The 19593-nt window shown below is 50.7% G+C and overlaps 2 protein-coding genes across 2 annotated transcripts in view; one reads left to right on the top strand and one right to left on the bottom strand.

The window, feature by feature from the left end:
* Positions 1–2657: 2657 nt before the first annotated feature.
* LOC103608664 lies at positions 2658–6938 on the bottom strand. The gene is given in 2 exon segments (XM_008593065.1): positions 2658–2744; positions 6855–6938. Coding segments are annotated over 2 exon segments (171 nt in total).
* A 4092-nt stretch (positions 6939–11030) lies between these two features.
* Positions 11031–19593, top strand: part of RPH3AL (rabphilin 3A-like (without C2 domains)) — an 89139-nt gene continuing 80576 nt past the window's right edge. The window contains exons 1-3 of the mRNA XM_008592957.1: positions 11031–11107; positions 15682–15825; positions 18392–18521. Of these exons, the coding sequence (XP_008591179.1) occupies positions 11031–11107; positions 15682–15825; positions 18392–18521 (351 nt within the window). The remainder of the gene's footprint in view (positions 11108–15681; positions 15826–18391; positions 18522–19593) is intronic.

The following is a 19593-nucleotide window of genomic DNA, read 5'->3' as shown; positions in this document are numbered from 1 at the left end:
CTCTGTACTGTGAAATGAAAATATCTGTGATTCTGTTGATGACCAAGGCACAGGCACTGTGGTATGTTATCTACATTCATAATTAGAGGAAATAGAAAATTTTAGCTAGAGGTTCATGAAAATATAGAATTTTTTTCACATCCAAGTTCACAGATCCCCTATTAATAACATTCAAGACAAGCAATGACCAGAGGAGGTTGTTTTCATGAATCCTCTTTTTGTATCAACCATGACAGCTCCCTGTCCCGGAATTTATACCCCTCTCCTGGTCCTTAGTACCCCAGGAGCTCAAGGGGGCATTTTAGACGAGCTTAAACATCTGAGTACATGTATGAAAGGGCCCACGGTGCCTTGTGTCCCCACCCCCAAGGTAGGGCTCTGGGTTCTGTTATTCCCATGTGCTGTGGGTTGAATTGTCTCCCCTAAAAGGATATGTTGAGGTCCTCAACCCAGTACTTCAGAATGTGACCTAATATGGAAATAGGGTCATTGCAGATGTAACTAGTTAAGATAAGATCATACTGGAGTAGGGCAGGCTCAATCCAATATGGTGAGTGTCTTTATAGGAAGAAGAGAGAGATACAGGGGGAAGATGGCCACGTAAAGACAAGAGACACAGAGACAAGAACACCTTGTAAAGATAAAGACAGAGATTGGAGTGATGCAGCTGCAAGCCAAGGAATTGCAAGGATTGCCAGCAAACACCAGAAGCCGAGAGAAAGGCATGGGATAGATTCTTTCCTAGATCCTTAGGAGAGTGCTTGGCTCTGCTGACCCCTTGATTTTGGACTTCTAGCCTCTGGAACTGTTTTAAACAGCCCAGCTCGTAGGGATTTGTTATGGCAGCCTTAGAAAACAAATACTGCGTGGTCCGCTGGGGAATGCAGCACTGCCTTGGGCCAGGCAGCCAGTGCTCACGGCTTCCCTCCTTCCTGTGCATCCATCTGCAGGTTGGTTCTTGCCCGAAGAGTCTGGTTACCCTGTAGTCGGCCGCCTTCAACTCTATGGTTGCCTTGATTTGGGAGTTCTACCTGCCTCATTACAGGCCTTTCAGAAATGACAAAAGCAAGCCGTGCCTCTGGGGACATGTAGGCAGAGCTGTGGCTGTTAAAATCGTAGGGCTGGCACTTGCAGTGAGAGGCGGAGGAAGTAGGATGTTTTGCGTCTCATTTTGGCAGAGGCTTTGCATAGCATTTCAGCCTGGTGATGAGAAAACAGCTTTAGTGAGACAACGTGACAGGCAGGGATTTGGGGTCCACTGGAATGGCATTTTAGGCTATTAGAGGTTCCCAAGGATTTACTTTCCTAGATAAAAAAAAAAGACCCTCCAGCAATAAGTGAGACCCCCTACGTGTGCACCACGTGAGGCCTTGTGGGGTACAAAGAAGCACAACCCCCGCTGGGCCCTCCAGCAGAGCAACTGAGCTGCCGGGCACGTGCCTGCTGCCAAGTCAGCTCTCATGCAGGTTTGCTAATGACTGAGGGCAGTGAAACCAACAGTAGCTGTTTGCTCGTCTTGCTGAGGATGATAATAGACGCTTACATCTGTGACTGATTGGGGATGCGCCATGGGATGGGTCATGGGGTATCCAGGATCAACTGCTCCTTGAAGGGCACAGAGAAGAGAGGCTACAGGAGTCTGAGCAGGGGCTGGGGTCTCAGAGGGCTCCACCCAAGAGGAGGAATCTGAGTGGAGCCATGAGGACAGGTGGGGTGCCCTCGTTTAACTGTTCCTAAACCATCCTTTGAAAATGATTAAAAAAATACAGCCACCCATAATCCCAAATCCTACTCTCCTAACACACAACTCTGCATCTCCACGTTGGCACACGATTGTCCTTTTGTGCCACAGCGTGTCTACCGTTTGGTTCCACTTCCTCTACCTCATCTTGCTGTGTAACTTTTCTAGTCATGTGTTGTTTTTGATATTAACTGTGACATTGACTGTCCCTGGATGTGCCATTATTGACCATTCCTCAAGAGTTGGAGTCCTTTCTAAATTTGTCATGGTTATAGTTGGTGTAAACCACTTTGCAGAGTGGGCCTGAGGCAGGACAGGTGAGACCTGCTCAGTGGATGGACCTGTGTGTGGTTAGGCAGGAAGATGGTGAGGGAGGTGGGGGTCACACTGTCGGGACTTAAATTCCAGGCCAAAGAGTCTGGACGTTACTTCGTGGGCTGCAAGGAACTCTTGGAGGTTAGTATTACCTGAAGGTGTACTGGGCACCGCCACATTCTAAGCACTGTGCTACTAGCCCAGGGACACCGAGATGCATCCCCAGGGCCGTAGTCTTTATAGGGGTAACAAAGGTGAAGACCCTCTAGGATACAGGTAGAATGAAATGCTGAGGGGAGGGAAGGGGGGTCAATTTAGAGAATTCCCAGAAGAAGTGGTGCTGGGCATTTGTACGTAGGTAGACAGTATGGAAAAGAGGTGTTCTAGGTGAGAGAACGTGGGAGACAAGGCTGAGGGGCCGGAATGCATCCAGGTCTCTGTAGCTGGAGCGTGAGTTTTGTGGAGTGATGTGATGGCAGGTGAGGCTGGAAGGGGAGTTTGGGCCAGATCGTGGGTGGCCTTGAGTGCTGCTTAGGTGTTTTCTCCTTTGGCAGTGGGGAGCCATTGAAGGTTGTTGAGTAGAGGAATCACACAGCCTGACCTAGCTGTAATGACAGCTTCTCTGGCTGTACATGCGAAGGTGAATTCCAGGAGGTCCGAAGGCCGATTCGGCAGCTTTTGCCACAGTCTAGGTAAGAGAGGAGGAGGATCGGAGTTGCAAAGAGGAAAGCAGAGTGGCCCTGAGCTGGCAGCTCTGGCAGGATGCCTGATGACGGGGTGGAGTTTCAGGGACATTTGTCAGACGCTGGCTTCCCCAGGGCTCCTGTCTCATCGCCCGAATCCACAGGGGCCCTGCCTTGTGCATAATCGGCCCGAGTCACTTCTGAGTGAGTGGTTCCTTGGGGTCTCAGACAGGCCTTTGAGGCTTCCTGTCTGAATCTTTCATCCTCGGGGCATGGCTGACAGGGGGAGGAAGCGTTGATGGAGGGGTTCACCTTATCTCACTGCCATCATCATGTTTCCCGTATCATAGTAACAGAGCAGATGTCAGGGCCTGTTGCTAAGGGTTCCCTGGGATATTAATACCTGCTGTAGAACTGAGGGCTGCTTTTACACGGTGTCTTTGAGGCCTCGGGAAGCACTGGCTTGGTGGCAAGTATTCTTTTATCTTTGTCTGGCTTTTTCTCCTTTGAACCCCTCTCTCCTCCCCTGCTACTCAGCCTGTGCACAGCCAGCTGTCTTGAGATGTCAGGCTCAGCAGTAGCGAACGTGCAGCCGTGCTCCCCTCCTGCGCTGGGGCAGACTTGACTAAGGGATCAGCATCCAGCCTCTGACCCCTTTCAAGCGCAGCTCTCTGGGCACCCGCTCAGATTTGGCACTTGGGATGAAGCTTGTTCCCAGCCCTGCAGAGGCTCTGGGCCCCCTCCTCAGGGCCCTCCTCTGGCCAGTGGGTGGGGAGGGGAGTGGGCTTTGCATGCCTCGTGTGTCTCCTGTTTGCCTCCCTCATCTGGTCTTTGGGCTTTTCCATCACAAGTGGAAAATCAAACTCTGAACAGTTCTGGGAGGGGGTTTGGCTGGATATTGAGGTCAGGGTTGGGATTTTAATTGCCAGATGCCATTTGTATCAGTTATATATTGCCATGATAATGCTGCATAACGACCATGCCCAAACTTGCTCCTGTGTCTGCAGGCTGGCCACTCTTGGCTGGGCCATGCATTTCATTCTGAGCGGCAGGATTCAGCAGCCCAGAGAAAACCACTGCATCTTGTGTGCAGGATGTACTTGAGTTCCCTCTGCGTGGCTGTGAGGAACCTGTGTCCTGCACTTGCCTTTCCATGTGGCTGTCCCCTCCTGGACACGTGGTTTCCTTCAGCCTGTCCACTCACCTGCCTCTTTCCCGCTGTCCTTCCTGTGACATTTCTTCCATTATCACCTTAGAGATGGGCTGTCCTGGGCACCCCCACCCTCGTGCCTGGGCTTCCTTTATCATAAGGCTTGGGGGTCACAGTGTGTATGTGGTCTTGGGAATGAATGTGTTTCTCTGGGGGGTCTCTCGTGGGGTCACACTTGTGACTCCCTCTAGGTGGACCCCTCCCTGGCCAAACAAATTGGCTGGTTTCAGGAGTGCAGGTCCATGGTCTGCTGCCCCTTCTGGTCGGATCCTGGGGCTCAATGAAATGCATTTGTGCCGCACCCTGGGAAGTCTGTGGGCTCAGTTGTATCAATGAAAGTGTTTCTGAAATAAGATCAAGGAGGCGAAAATGCCAGGGTCTAAAGATGGTAGAGAGAACTTCACCAGGGAAGAGGCACTGCCCTCGCTGTTGTGGTGGCCTTTGTCCCCATCCTGGCCCCAGTAGATGGCAGAGACTCTGTGGCTGTGTCATGCTTGTCTAAGGGCAGATTGCTTTGCCCACCAGATATCTTTTCCAAAGTCTGGTACATGTTAGGGACAGCTGCAGGAGGCTAATGTTTTTCACACACTGTTATAGCTACTCTAAGTTCTGATAGGCTGGGGGTCAAACAGCAGTTTTCCTGGAGTAATAACTGTTTTGTGGCTCTGCAGCATTCACAGGAGCGTGATCTGGTCACATCCTCATCTAACCCTGTGACAGGGTTGAGGCCTTGTGCCTCTGGACAGGTGTGCCGTGGCCACTTGGTCACTTCGGCTCTAACAGCTTCTGAGCCCATGATGTCTGCACAAGAGGTGGGAGCCTTCTTTTAAGCAGATGCAAATGTTTGCTAAAAAAAACCTTTTGTTTTTTTAGCGATTCTAATCATTATTGAAACCAGCTAATTGGTGTCATACGGACAGGTTCTTCCATCTGTGAGTTCTGAGTTTGAAAATAGAAAATCTACATTAGGCCAACAGGACACAGCAGCCTCCATCGGGACATTTTGTGGTGGACAGTTCTAGATGCCATTTGCAGAGAGTGGGCACTCAGCCAGCAACTGCAGCTTTGAGCGGCTGTGAACGTTACTGTAGAAAAGTTGTCTCAAAAATACATTACAATAAAATGCACTCCCTTTCCCTTCTGCAAATGTATTCTAAGGAAGTCATCAGAAATGGGCACAAAGATTTATCTCCCAGGATGTCCATTTTAGTGTTCAATACAGCAAAACTGGAAATAATCTATGTGCCCCCAAACAGGAAAATAAATGGTAAAATATATTACATCCAGAATACTAAGTTTTAAAGTCATATTTTTGAAGAATTTTAATAATGTGGGAAATTACAACATGGTAAGAAAACAGTGAGTAAACACGTATATGTAATAAGAACCCAATTTTATTTAAAATCCATGCATAAATACCTAGGAGAGATTGAAAGGCATTACATTAAGATGTTAAGAGTCATTAGGGTGGGGTTACATGATGAGAGCATTTAGGGTGTTTTTCTCTATAACATAATATCCTACGGTGCCCAGGAGACGACCACATGAGGTTACGTAACGACTTGCTCGGTGGAGCTGAGTCCACTGTAACTGCAGTGTTTGCCTGCAGTGACAAACACCCAGGGCGATGGGCTTTTGACTTTAGGGAGAGAACTGGATTCCTTCTAAGAATGTGTTTGTTTTTACAGATCCGTCTCAGAAAGTTGCTTGGGGCTTATGAACCTCCATCCACTAGAAATTTGCTGAGGAAATCATCCTCAGGATGATGTGGGGACTCCTGTTCCCCGTCTCCACAGAGGGTCCCCCTAGCCCCTCGCTGCAGGGTTTTAGGAAGAGCTCCTGAGCGTCTGCCCACTAGGCAGGCTGGCTGCGGGGTCCAGCTTTCCTGCAGAGGCCTTGGGGGTGCACTGGCCCCTCGGAGGGGAGTTGGCTCAGCTGTGAGACGAGCCACTGTGCAGCTGGCTACCCCTTGGGGATCTTGAGGAACAAACTGCCCGTGAATCAACAAGTTGTGGATCATGGCCCAAGCCCTGCTCTGTCTTGAGCTCCTCTGGTTTGTTTTCTGAGTTCCTCCTTGTCTGGGAAGGGCCATCTCTGTGATGAGATGCAGCTCAATTCAACAGATATTCATGGAGCACCTGCTTTGCAGCAGGGCCCTGCACTGGGTGCTGGGGGTGGAGAGAGCCAGCAGATGTGGGGCCCCCCAGGAACCCACAGTCTAGTGGGGAAGAAGAGATGGAAACCTCATGTCGGTAGAACAAGGACCCTCCCCTGTGACGTGTCTACCTTCCCCAGCAGCAGCCTTGACCTGTGTTCACTGAACATGCACGTGCACACATGCACGCATGCACACACACGCACACGACTCCCTCTTCCCCCCTCTTTCCTATCATAGTGGTAGGACCTCGGAGACAGCCCCAGCCCTGTGTGCCTGACCCGTGCTCCACCTAGCCCTCTGTCCACAAAACCCCTGCCTGTGCTCCCCTCTAGGCCAGTTCCTTCCTTCCCTCCTGAATTTGTGGGTTCACCTTCCCTGCTTTTGCACTCCCCTCTGTAAGCCCATTTTGTTCTCTCATCAGTTAATTTTTGTCCGTGATGAATTGCCATTTATCAGTACAAGGGCACCATCCATATTTAATGCACATAGCACTGCACTTTGGAAATTTTAAGGACCCAGCTCTTAAGAGGGTATCGGTGGGACTCTCTCCCTCTGCCACTTGAGACTCCCCCTCTCAAGGAGGAGCAAAGTCCGGGGTGGGGGTCTTGGGTGGTGGTGAGCACACAGTTGGGCAGAGGAGCCCACTGGTAAAGGGGGGCCCACTGGTAAAGTGGGGGCCAGGGACGGGGGTCAGCTGGTGAGGCCCTCGTCTGCCACCAAGCCAGGGAGCTGGCAGTCAGCTCAGACCGAAGCAGTTTGGAGAACCTAAGCTGGCTCCGTTGGCAGTTTCCTAAAATGTGCTTCCTTGAGTGGCCCTTCCTTGCCCACCATCTGTCCTGAGGTTGCTTTGTATGGCTGAAGGACAGCAGTGCCTTCTGAGGTGCCAGCTGCAGCCCTGGGTGGGCATAGTGGTCCCGGGGCCAGAACCTGAATTCTCCTGGGTTTTCACTTCTTTTTTTTTTTTTAAAGATGACCGGTAAGGGGATCTCAACCCTTGGCTTGGTGTTGTCAGCACCACGCTCAGCCAGTGAGCTAACTGGCCACCCCTATATAGGATCCAAACCCGTGGCCTTGGTGTTACCAGCACCGCACTCTCCCGAGTGAGCCACAGGTCGGCCAGCTGGGTTTTCACTTCTGACCTTCACTCAGAGCCACCTGTGTGGACATGCTGAGCTGCGAACTTGCCATCAGTGATGACCCCGCCCAGCCAGTGCCCACAGCCCCAGGCCTTGGAGATGACATCCTTCCATCTCCCTGACCTCTCTGTAGCATTGGGCTCCAGGGGCTTTTCTTCCCTGAAGCTCCAGGAGTGAGAGGGGCAGGGGGCGTGGGGATGCAGTTGTTGTGTCCTCCTCCTCCCTGCCCTGTGGACCGGCCCGGGCCAGGTGCTCCATCCCCACCTGCCAGGTTGGAACAGCCACCAGCTGCCACCATGGGACCGTTCTCCAGTCCCCAGCCTGCTGCCCTTGCCTCCTTTGTGCAAGCCAGCAGGTCGGAATCAGGTGTTGGGATTTCACAGGGCAGTCACTGCAGCCTGTCTCAGCTCCTTCGGGTACTAGTGAAGAAACTGAGGCCCAGGGAGGACAACTAACTTGTTCCTGGACTTCTAGTAAGTTGCATAAAAGCCAGAGATTCATGGTCTTTTTCTTTCCACCTTCTAACTGCCACAAAACATTTCCCTCCATAATTACTGCAGAAGACCATGCAGCTGACTATGCTGAACTGCTGACCCTCAGGATCACCCCCGAATGAACCTCTAGGGAATGATCTTCTTTGTCCCGTTTGGGTCACGTCCTTGTGGGACCAAAATTGGGGAGCCACTGGCAAGGGACCCGCCAGACTGACATTTATCTGTCCTCTGACCCAACTGGGGTCTTTTTTTTTTTTTTTTTTACTTTAGCCAAAACAACTCATCAATCTGCGGCCACCCACAGGCTATCCTGTCTGTTCTCCCTGAATCGAATCATTATATTTTCCACTCCACACTTCTCTGCCCAGCAGTGGCAGGATGGGCAGGGGCCCAAGCTGGGGCACCCCCTGCAGGCCAAGGCAGGAGCAGCAGCTCCTGTGAGGCCAATCCCTGGACCCACGGTTTACCCAGGGCACAGCCTCTCCTGGTCAGGGAGACCTTATACTTCCATTTCTTGAAGCTCCCAGAATATTTAAAAAAGAAAAAAAAATAAACAGGGCTCCTGAGTTGTAGTATGTTTTAATGTTTACTTTGAGCAGAGTAACGCTTTTCACACCCACACAGAGCAGTGTGACTGTGCTATTCACAAGATAAGAGAAATTTTTTTTAAAAAAGCACAATGCACTAAAGGCTGGAAATGGGTTTAAGTTTACTGGTGAACGTGTTATTTTTTACCCCATCTGTGTTTTCCTGAATTGTGTGTTAGCCTCATTTGGGAGAAGGTCAAGAATTTAAATCTGAGGACGCCCTCCTTGGTGACTTTCCCCAGTTCTGGGCCTGGCCATGGGGTCTCCACACCTGGCTCTTTGGGGTCTGGGGTTACCTAGGTCTCTTTCCAGGTCCAATCTGGCAGAGGAGGTGCCTGGTTGTGCCGGAGGGACAGAGAGACAGAGACCAGTGTGGTTAAGATCATGGGCTTGGTCCCTGCGTGGGTCGGTTTGCTACAGTCTTCACACTGCCCCCTGCTGGTCATCGCGGAAATGGTTGAAGCTGCTCTGGAAGAGCAGATCTCAAAGCATGATCTAGGGATCTCTGGGGGTCCCCACCACCTTTCAGGGGGTCCACTAGGTCAAAGCCATTTTCACGATAATAGTAATAAGACTCGTGGTCTCATTCTCTCACAAATGTACAGAAAATGAAAAGTTCACTGAAATGGTTTCGGATAATACATTGGAACTAATCTTTAAGGAAACGACTGTCTCTTGAGTTTTGGTGCAGTATCAAAGAAAAATATCCACAATTATCTAGAAAGGTTATTAAAACGCTCCTCCCTTTTCCAATTATCCTGCTTATCTGTGAGACTCTGAATGTCCTTCACGGATTTTAAAAAAAAATCTTGCAAAAATTGGATGAAAGGTCAGACGTGAACATCCATCTGTCTTCTGTTAAGCCAAACGTTAAATTGATTGAGTTTAAAAACGTAAAACAATGCCGTTCATCTCACTAATTGCTTTTGTTATGAAAATATAGTTTTTTCCATAAAATATGTAAATTTTGTGAACATCTAATGGGTTTATTATTTTGAATGAATTAACAAAATTTTTAATTTCTCCATTTTAATTTCAAGTACAATAAATATCAATACGTATAGCCCATATATTTTGGGGTTCTCATTAATTTTTTTGTAGCAGCTTAATGAGTTGAATTCACACACCATAAAATTCATACTTTAAAAGGGTACAATTCGTTGGTTTTAGTATATTCACAAAATTATGCAACCATCACCACTGTCTAATTCCAGAGCGTTTTCAAAACCCCAAAACAAACTCATTAGCAGTCATTCCCCATTTCTCCACCCTTTTCTAGCCGCTGACAACCACTAATCTACTCTACTTGAATAGCCTTTCCAGATAATTGTGGATATTTTTCTTTGATACTGCACCAAAACTCAACAGATGGTAGTTTCTGTCTATAGATTTGTTTATTCTGGACATTTCATAGAAATGGAATCATGAAATATGTTGTCTTTTGCGACTGGCCTCTTTCTCTTAATGTTTTCAAGGTTCATCCATGTTATAGCAGGTGTCCGTCCTTCATTCCTTTTTATGGCCAAATAATATTCCATTGTATGGATATAACACATTTATCTATTAATCAGTTGATGGATATTTTTGCTGTTTCTACTTTTTAGCTTTTATGAGCACTTCTACTATGAACATTTGTGTACAAGTTTTTGCATGGACATATGTTTTTCAGTACTCTTGGGTTTTTACCTAGGAGTAGAGTTTCTGGATCATATGGTAGTCTGTGTTTAACATTTTGAGGAAATGTCAAATGAGTTTTCAACTTTGGTATTTTTTAAGAGTGTAAGGGTGAACCATTGGTCTAGATGGGATTAGACTAGAGGACTGGGGATAACTCAGTACAGCCCCTCATCCTTGCTGTAGGATTGAGATACCCTGAAACTCATCTCCCTCTCCCCCACCAACACACACACACACACACCCTTCAGAATGCACGTGCAGTATCCTCATAATAGATAACCAAAGAGTTGGTCTTGTCCTTGGTAGAAGGAGGAGGCCAGCTTAGCTAGACTGCTCACGTTAAACCTTCTGGAAGGTCTGGAGCAGGCTTGCCTCTTTACAGGATTCCTGGGGGCGCAGTTCTCATTGCAGTTCCTGTGGGTTGTGCTCCTTGGAATTGTGCCGGGTGACAGTCCTGGCTGCAGCTGCCGCTTCCTGCCCTCCTCTCTGCAGAGCACTGTGATCATAGCCTGGATGTCCTGGGGAGCAGAGCCTTGGTGCCTGGGGCCACCACTCCAGGTCACCCCGATTTGGGAGCAGTGCAGGGTTTGCCCGGGCCCCTCCTGCGAGTGACACCCTCAGTACAGCAGGGGCTGGACTAGGAAGGGGCAGGGAGGGCATGCCCATCAGGGCTTGCCAGCTGAGTTGAAAATGACTGAGGTGTGCCTCTTCTCTCCCTTCTGATTCTAACCCTTTGATGTCCTGCCAGTCATGGGCACTCTTGTCACCTAGTCACCCCTCCCGGAATGATGAGCCTTTTGAAAAGGAGCTTTGAAGGAGCAGTGCTTTGCTGGAGGAGTGATTCAAATGGTGAGATTCCAGGCATCAGAAGGGGAGACGTGTGGAGATAGCTTTGAACTGACAAGTGTCTGGTGCCCGGGTTCAGAGAGACCCTGTCTGCCCTCTGCACCCCAGCCAGTGACACACTGTTTTCTTTTTCCTTCTTCTCATCCCAGATGTGACTCCCGCCTGTGGCTGGTGCTCCAAACCATGGCCGACACCATCTTCGGCAGCGGGAACGATCAGTGGGTTTGCCCTAATGATCGGCAGCTTGCCCTGCGAGCCAAGTGAGTACCTCAGGGTCTGCCAGGCCTCGCCTTCCCCCCGCTTCCCTGCTTGCTTTGGCAGGAAAGAGAAGTTGGGAGAAAAGAGCATGTCAAATGTGCACCACGCTCCAGTCCCTGAGCCGGGCACTTAACAGCCATCCTCTCATTTAACCACCATACAGCATTTATCCCCATTTCTCAGATGAGGAAGGTGAGGCTGAGCTGCTTACTCACGTCACTTAACTTGTGAGTGGTGGGGCTGGGACCCGCACCTGGGTCTGTCTGACTCCCAAGCTGCATTTTTTCTATCACAGCAGGCTGCAGGGAACCAGACCACCCCTCTTCTCTTCTGTCATTGAGCCTTAAGTCCACGAGCCCCTTGAGGCAGGGAGCCTTTGGTCTCTGGGTGCTCACTTCACAGCCGAGTACCTGGCACTGTCGGGACAGAGCAAAGGTTTGTTGAATGGATGAAGTGCTGCCCCTTGGACTGAAACACACAACCAGCCTGTTTGCCCAGGTCTCTTCCACATTCTCATCAGGGTCTCTCTAGTTTCCTAGTTCTGGTCTGTCCACTTGGGAGTTGTAGTTTTCCTCAGCCTGGTGACCCTTCAGCTCCGGGTAGGTCAAGCCATCTCCATTGTGTCTAGAAATGGCAGGGGGTCCTCAGATGCCTCTTCTGCCTTCCAGTCCCTCCCCACCCCTCTGACGGGTTAGGCTCCCTAGCATCTGATAAATCTAAGAAAGCCCCTTCAACTGTCAAACCATGCCATTTACAGTAGGAGCCAGCATTTCCCGTATGGGACCAAGTTTAAGAAATTTGCAATTAGATGTTGTGGGTCTGCAGGGGGACAGAGCTGAAACTTCAAAGGGAGATAGTAAAATTAATCCAAAACACCAGGAGAAGTGGAATCACGCATGATTTGCAGAGAACTTTGTCCCATAGTTAATTTGTCCCCTTCCCCCAGATGGCTCAGCTCCCGTCAGCTCCTGCCACTGGCCCCTGCAGGGATGAAAGTGGTCCCTCTCTCTCTCTGTCTCCTCTGACATCAAGCAGATGATGTGTCCTACCCAGCAGGGTACAAGTGCTGGGGAGAGCTCAGCCACCTGTGCTCTTGGACAAGGCCCGGTGTGACCCCTCCTACCCCTCCAGTGTTCCCTTCAGTTCTCCCTGACCCCTGCTGTCTCTCAGCAGCAGCCAAAAGCTGTAGCACCTTTTAGAAGAGCGAATGCTTTTATCTCCTTCCCTGGGGCATGCTGCCTTGTAATGCCTGGCAAAGACGCCATAAAGGAAAGTAGTGCGAACCTTGCCTGCAGAGCCTGGAGCTGTGCCCCATGGGACACTCTGGAAAGCCTGGGGAAATGACCTTCCCAGCTCCAGCTCAGGGCTTCCCTCCAGTCCTCTAGCTGCCATCAAATATTTCCTAAGCCCCTACTATGTGCCAGGCACTGGTTGCAAGGTAATGGCCAAGATCAACCTGGTCCCTTGTCTTAAATCACAGAAAGGGAGGAGTGAGCATTATATGAATAATTACCCATGTGCAGCTACTTTGATGGTGACAACAGGCAGTGGGGGCATGGGGGATGCCAACTTAGTCTGGGGATCAGGATAGGTTTCCATGAGAGTGTGATGCTTACACTGAGACCCAGAGGAGGGGTAAATGTTAGATAAAAATATGGGGAAAGAGCCTCCAGGCAGAAGGAATGGCATGCACAAAGGCCCTGAGGTAGAAGGAACGTGCAGGTAGAAGTCCTGATGGGAGGCCAGTGTGGCCTGAGTGCAGAGAATGAGGTGGTGACTGGTGTGACAGGAAGATGGAGAGGTGGGCAGGGCCAGATGAGGCAGGGCCTGGTCCTCCAGAGACTCACATCCTGGAGGGGGAAGTAGAGGGTCCCACGTTGCCTTGAAATAATGTTTAAGCCTAGTGATGGACACATGCCCGGCCTTGTGGGAACTCTGAGAATGGGCTCTTAACCTGTTTTGGAGAGGATCAAGGAAAAGCCTCCTGGTGAAGGTCATGTCTAAACAAAGTCTTAAAAAGGAATAGGAGCGAGTAGGTGGAAAGAGGGCTTAGGGGGAGGGACAGGCACCCCAGGTGGAGGGCACAGTGCGAGCAAAGGCCTGGAGACAGCACGCAGCCTGTGACACAAGGGAACTGAGAGCAGTTGGTGAGACCAGGTGAGATGAAGGTGAGGGCCCCGTACCGGGGTGCACACAGATGGGTGCAGTGTCTCCTGGGTGCTGGGTGCCGCTAAGGGCTCTTCCCAGGGCTTGCAGCCCCATCTACATCTGACAGCCTTGAGCCTGCCTCCTTTGGCTGTGTGGAGGGGATACCGCAGGGGAGGACATGCTAAGTGACAGCCACGGCTGTAAGTGGGAGTTGGGGCCGGACCCAGACAGTGGGTCAGATGAGAAGAGGGAAATTGCTGGGACTTGGTGGGTGATCAGATGGAGGCGGGAAAGTTGGTGTGGAGGATGCCCTGGGGGAACCTGGAATACTCCCAGTCCTGGCTTCAGCAGCTGCTGGACATGAGCTCCCAGGCCAGGGTTCTGGCCTCTGGGTCAGCAGCAAAGCCTAGACCCTGGAGGCCGGCCAACCTGATTACCTTCAGAAGGCCATCTAGCCACACTCCGTGCCTTGTTTTCTCATCTGAAAAATGGGGAGGGATGCCTTGCAGGGTGACAGTGAGGGTCCAGCGAGAGGATGTCTGTGGTGCCCTGGGCTGGTGGCTAGGCCCAGAGCGAGCTCAGTGGGAGTCGTGCCCATTATGGTAGGTGGCAGTGCTGGTGCATGTGCCCTCCCTTCTCTGTGTTCCATTAGCTGGGGGGGAGGAGTGGGGGTGGGGAAGGGGATTCCCTGAGCATGGGGACCCTGGTTTCCAATTCCCCTCCCCTGACCCAAGGGGCCACACAAAGTGTGCCTTGGCCAATCACCGACCACTTGAGTTTCTGAAATGCTCAGGTGGAGCAAACAGGAGGGTGGGGCGGGGGTGTTGCTTTTCAGCCTGAACCCCCAGGTCTGTCCAGCTCACAGAGGAAAGACAGGCAGCCCAGGCAGAGGCTGCTACTCTGAGGACCAGCCTCCCTTCCCACTCCTCCAGCCCTGCCCCCCTGCCCCATTTTTTGCCTTCCTTAGCCTCATGAGGATTAGTTGAAAAAGTGTTAGTCTAGGGTGATGCTTTTTTTTTTTAAAATTGGAGAAATAGCAATCTAGAGATTTGGCCCCCAACATAGAGCATGTTACCTTATGCCTCCACACCTTTGCTGCATGCTTTCCTCTGCCTGAACGCACATCCCTTCGTCCCTTGGGGAGGCACCTATCTATCCTGCCAGCCTTGCACAAACACTGCCTCTTTGGTAAAGCCAGTCCTTGGCAGCCCTGCCCATGATAATTATAGCAATCATCATTAACTACCACCTATTAGGCAATGAGGCATTTTCTATATGCAAAGCACTTGACGTTCCCTGCCTCTTTCAACTTTGTGGCATCCCTTAATGAGACGGATCAGAAAATGGAGATCTGAGATCTCATACCTGGGAAAGGATGGAGCCATGAAGATAAAACCATCCAGCAGACTCCAGAGTCTGGGTCCTTCACCTTAACCAGCGGCCACACTTGCAGAGAGAAGATGTGCTTTTTACTCCCCAGGCTTATCCTGTGTCGGTCGTGCAAGATCTGTTAGCTGCAATAGCCCGGACAAGGCAGTGACGTGTGATCACCAGTATCAGTCTATGTGGCAGGGAACCCCCAGGAAAGTGACCACACACCTCATCCTCCTGCCCTGCGTCCTGCTTCAAGGACTCTTGTGGAATTGATTTGGCATTTGTCTCCCCACCATATTGTCGGTTCCTCAAGGCAGTGTTCACCTTGTTCATCTCTGTATTCAAAGCACTTGGCACAGAATGTCTCCAAGAAGCTGGGACCCAGGGCAGGAGTGTAGGGCATGGTCTGCTGCTGCCACTTGCTCCCTATCCAGAAAAATAGAAAAGGTCTGAGTTCTTCCCCTGAGCCCCCGGTCACAGCCTCAGGAGGTGTCCCTCCTGTAGCCAAGTGGAGCAGAGACAGCTGACCTCACCGTCCTGCCTGCCCTCCATGTCTCCTCTTCTGTAACTTTACTTCCCCTCCTGCCATTGAACCTGTTGGTTTTCAAAATGCCATGTGAATCTCCTTATATCCTCAAGTTTTGGGTTTTTTTGGTTGTTTTTTTTTTAAACCTAATTACAATTTTTTCCTGTCCTGTGGTACCTCCATCTCACTTTCTGGAACTTAGGTCTAAGTTTTCATTCTTGGTAATCTTCTGTGCTCCTCCCTTTGAAACCTCGTGTGCCGTGACATTGGCCTCATCCATTTTCAGTGGTAGGATTCCATGACCCTGCCTCCTGGGTGCCAGGATGGTGCTGCTGTCTTTGCCGAGGCCCTGCAGCTGACAGATGGCAGAACTGGCACTTAGAGCAGTGTCTGCCTTGTTGTCCACCCCTCTGCCCCAGTCACAGCACCTGAGCTGGTCCCCAGACTGTTCTAGAGGTCTTTGTGGACATGGTGGGGGGTGCTGGTTTGCACCGGGGAGGCCTTCACGCCATCTTGTTCTTTCCCGAGGCTGCAGACAGGCTGGTCCGTGCACACCTACCAGACCGAGAAGCAGAGGCGAAGCCAGTGCCTCAGCCCAGCAGAGGTGGAGGCCATCCTGCAGGTCATCCAGAGGGCCGAGCGACTCGACATCGTGGAGCAGCACAGGATTGGGTGAGGGCTGGGCCTGGGCTGGGCAGGAGCGAGCTCAGGAGGAAAGCAAGGGCGTGTCATGCCAGCCCAGCTGGTGGCACTCTGGGTCTTGGATCTGCCTTTCACCTCTGGGAATGGGTCAGGAGGTCCCCAGCTTCTCTGCGTGAATGCCCCTGGAGTATGGGCATGCACCCAACCTGTCAAAGCCTCAACATACCCCTCTGTAAGATGGGGATGGCAGCTGAGGTGTGGGCCCCGGGCTGGGGGTGTGAATGAGCAGGGTGGACCGCATTAGGGGCTGTTGGGCTCGGCACACCCACAGGTCAGTTTGGTTCAGCCCAGGCAGGGATTCAGGTGAAGCTGTGCCGGGAACCGCCCGTCTAGCAGGATTCACTCTCCAGCTCATTCTGGGCCCTTCTCCTGGCCTCCAGTGTCCAGAACTGACCACTGCCTAGTCTTCCAATGTTTTGTGTCTTTTTGCTTGTTTAATCATAAAAGCAATTCATATCTCCTAGAAATTCTGAAAAAGACAGAAAAGCACAAGTAGGAAAACCCAAATGCGGTACATTGCATTGGGCAGGAATTAATATGATTTTAGTCTCCTTGTTTGTTTTTTGTTTATCCCTTTCTATTAATTATCTGACCATTTTTTAAGAATCAGACATTGTAGAAATATACAGGCTTAGAAAGTGAAAGTGCCACTATAAAGATCACTGCTGTCCTGACAGTTTGCTGCGTGTGCCTCGGTAATAAGGACATATTAGTATCATTTTAGTACAAAAAGGGTTTATATCAGACTGGTTGTATTTTTGCTTTTTTTTTTCCATCTAGCCTGGCTGGGTCCCACCCTCTCAGATCTACACCCTGAGGGCCCTGCCAGGCCCTCCGCTCTGCCAGGAGCTTGTGCAGAGAGCAGGTGGAGGGGGTTTCATGGTGGGCCCCCCTGTGCTGTGGAAGCATTGGCGGGCCCCTCAGCCACAGGGACTGCTGTCCTTGCCTTCCCGGTGCCACCTGAGGGAATCCCTCCACTACTGGCCCTGGCTGTGAGTGCTGGGCTTGGCAGGGGCCAGAATGACCCAGAAGGCAGTGCCTCAGTTTCATTGTTCGCATGGAGGAGGGGTGTCCTGTGTGTTTATGTGAGGCATGGAGATGTGGGGTTATATAGACAGAGGGTCCCCAAGAGCAAGTGGGTCATGCTGGGGCTGGAACAGCGTTTGCCCCCAGACTCTACAGGCTCCTAGGTGAGGGATGGTGAATCCCTGTGGCAGCCAGAAGTGCTCGCTGGAGGGCATGTGGGTAGAAGCAGCCTCACTGCCCAGGCTGCCATCCGTCATCACCCCAGGGGAAAGAATCGGGGGGGAGAGTGTGATGACCAGGGGAGCCTGAGCCAGACAGGCCTGGGGGAGGACCCTGGCTCCACCTCTTGGGAGTGACTTCTCATCTCTGAGCCTCAGTCTTCTCATCTTTAAAATGGGAAAAATAGCATCCTCTTCATCAGGGGATTGTGACAATTAGAGGACAGAATGCGCCCGTACTTTGTCCTTCATTCACTCAAGAGTTTTCACCAAGAGTCCATTGGGTACTGGAAATTTAGTGGCCAGGAAGACACAACCATTTCAGGGAGGTTGGAGTGTTTCATCACCTGTTGTTGTGGGACAGGTTACGGTGTGCTGTGGCCGTGGGGCCCGAGGAGAGGCCCCGTCCCAGGCTCAGCAGGTCCAGGGAAGGCTCCTGGGTCCTTGACATTGAAAGGTTTCAACGAGGGGCTGTTTTTTCTTTCCTCCTCCAGCTTCTCCATTTGCACAGTTGCTCGAACCAAAAGCCTCTACGTCATCCTGGATCTTTCTGTCACCTCCCCCCAACCTCCAGTCCACCGCTGCTGCCTCTGAAATGCAGCCTGTCCCCTTATCCCAGCTTTCCACAGAAGCTGGAGTGAGCTTTAAAAATATCACTTGGATCAAATCACTCCCCTACTTAAAACTCTTCAGTGGCTTCACATCAATCTTAGAAAAAATCCAAACTCCATCTTGTGACCTACAAAACCCACGTCATCTGGCCCTGCTCGCCCCTCCAGCTCACTTCGTCCCAGTCTCCCTCTGGCCTTCATCCTTCCAGCCCTGAGCTTGCTGCTGCCTGTGCCTGGAATGCTTCCCCCAGCTCTTGTCATTCCTCAGCCCTCTGTTCAGATGTTCCCCTCACCGATCACCATCTAAATTGCCTTGTCCCCTCAGTAGTCCTCCCCCACTATTTTCATTTCGTGGTGATTCTTCCTAACTGAAATCAGTTTACTCGTTTACTCGTTTACAACTCTCTCCCTTATTGAACATAAGCTCCGCGAGATCAGGGACCATGCCTGTCTCTGGTCACGTCATAGGTTCTGGCACATCATGGGTGCTCAGTTAACAGTTGGTGAGTGAATGATTAGCAGTTGCCAAGCGGAGGGGTGGGGAAGGAAACAATGCCCTAGGTGAGAGAGCAGCACATGCGGCATGGTATAGTGTTGGGGCCCCTTAGCAGTCGTGCCCAGGTAGAGGTTGGGTTGGAGACAGGAGGCACATCCCCTCTGACACCATGTCCTGTGCTGCAGGCGGCTGATGGAGCGGCTGGAGACCATGAGGCGGAACGTGATGGGAAACGGCTTCTCCCAGTGTCTGCTCTGTGGGGAGGCGCTGGGCTTCCTGGGCAGCTCATCGGTGTTCTGCAAAGACTGCAGGAAGGTAAGGCCCTGCTCCAGCCCTCAGTTCTGGCTTCCAGGTTGGACCAGCTCTGTTGATCTGTGGCTTTGCATCCTGGCTCCCAGAAGAGAGAGAGAGAGAGGGAGTGTGTGTGTGTGTGTGTGTGTGTGTGTGTGTGTGTGTGTGTGTGTGTGTGTGCACATGCACAGGATATCCTCTGCTTCTTGGCAAGAAGAACCAGCGCCTGAAAATCAGATGGCCTGGCTTCTAGGGCCAGCTCTGGGAAGGGGACCTTTGGGTCTCACAGACTGGGTATGAATCCAGCTCTTCCGCTAGCTGTATGACCTCAGAAAACTTGTCTAGTGTCTTAAGCCTCATCCTCCTCATCTGTAAAATAGGGGTAATAACATATCCCTGAGAGAGCTGTGAGGATTAAGTATTATTAAATGCAAAACTCTTAAAACCTCACCTGGCACCTAGGCACTTGATAAATATTACTAGCTATAGTTCAATACTTACTATTTGCTGCAGGACCACGTAGTGTGCTTGGACTGCACTTGCTGTTCTATTGGGCTGCTCTCTCGATCCCTGGCTGCTCAAAGGAGAATGATCTTTGCAGCAAGATCTTATAGATTTTCTCCTTTATATTAATTTGTGTCACATATTAAATTGTTTTGTATTGAGCCCAAGACTTTTAAAAATATAACTTTTTAGTTTTTCCTGGGGTTTCTCATTGTTTTTCTTTTTCTCATTGCCCAAAGAATACTGTGCTTTCCAATCCTCAAGACATTTCAGCATCTGGATTTTACTCTCTGTTTTATGGAGCCTACTTCTTTTTTCCTGGCAGAAACCCTTCTAGATTCTTATTCCCGCTGCAGCCTAGATGAGTTCCTGCACAGCTATTATCTGGGGCCTCTTCGTTGCTGCCCTTCTAGGTTACAGACACTATCCCCAAGATGTCACATGTTCTTTTCGTTTTTACCCTACTTTTGCTGGAACCCATCCTCAAGTAACTTCCATGTGCCAGTCACTGTTTTTTTTTTTTTTAATTTTTATTTTTTTTTCCTTTTTGTCTTTTTTTGTGACCGGCAACGGATCGCATCCCTCAGTGTCG

The sequence above is a fragment of the Galeopterus variegatus genome, unplaced genomic scaffold (assembly GCF_000696425.1).
Source record: "Galeopterus variegatus unplaced genomic scaffold, G_variegatus-3.0.2 Scaffold155, whole genome shotgun sequence".
NCBI lineage: Eukaryota > Metazoa > Chordata > Mammalia > Dermoptera > Cynocephalidae > Galeopterus > Galeopterus variegatus.
The sequence above is the reverse complement of the archived record's forward strand: the minus strand, read 5'-3'. Positions and strand labels throughout refer to the sequence as shown.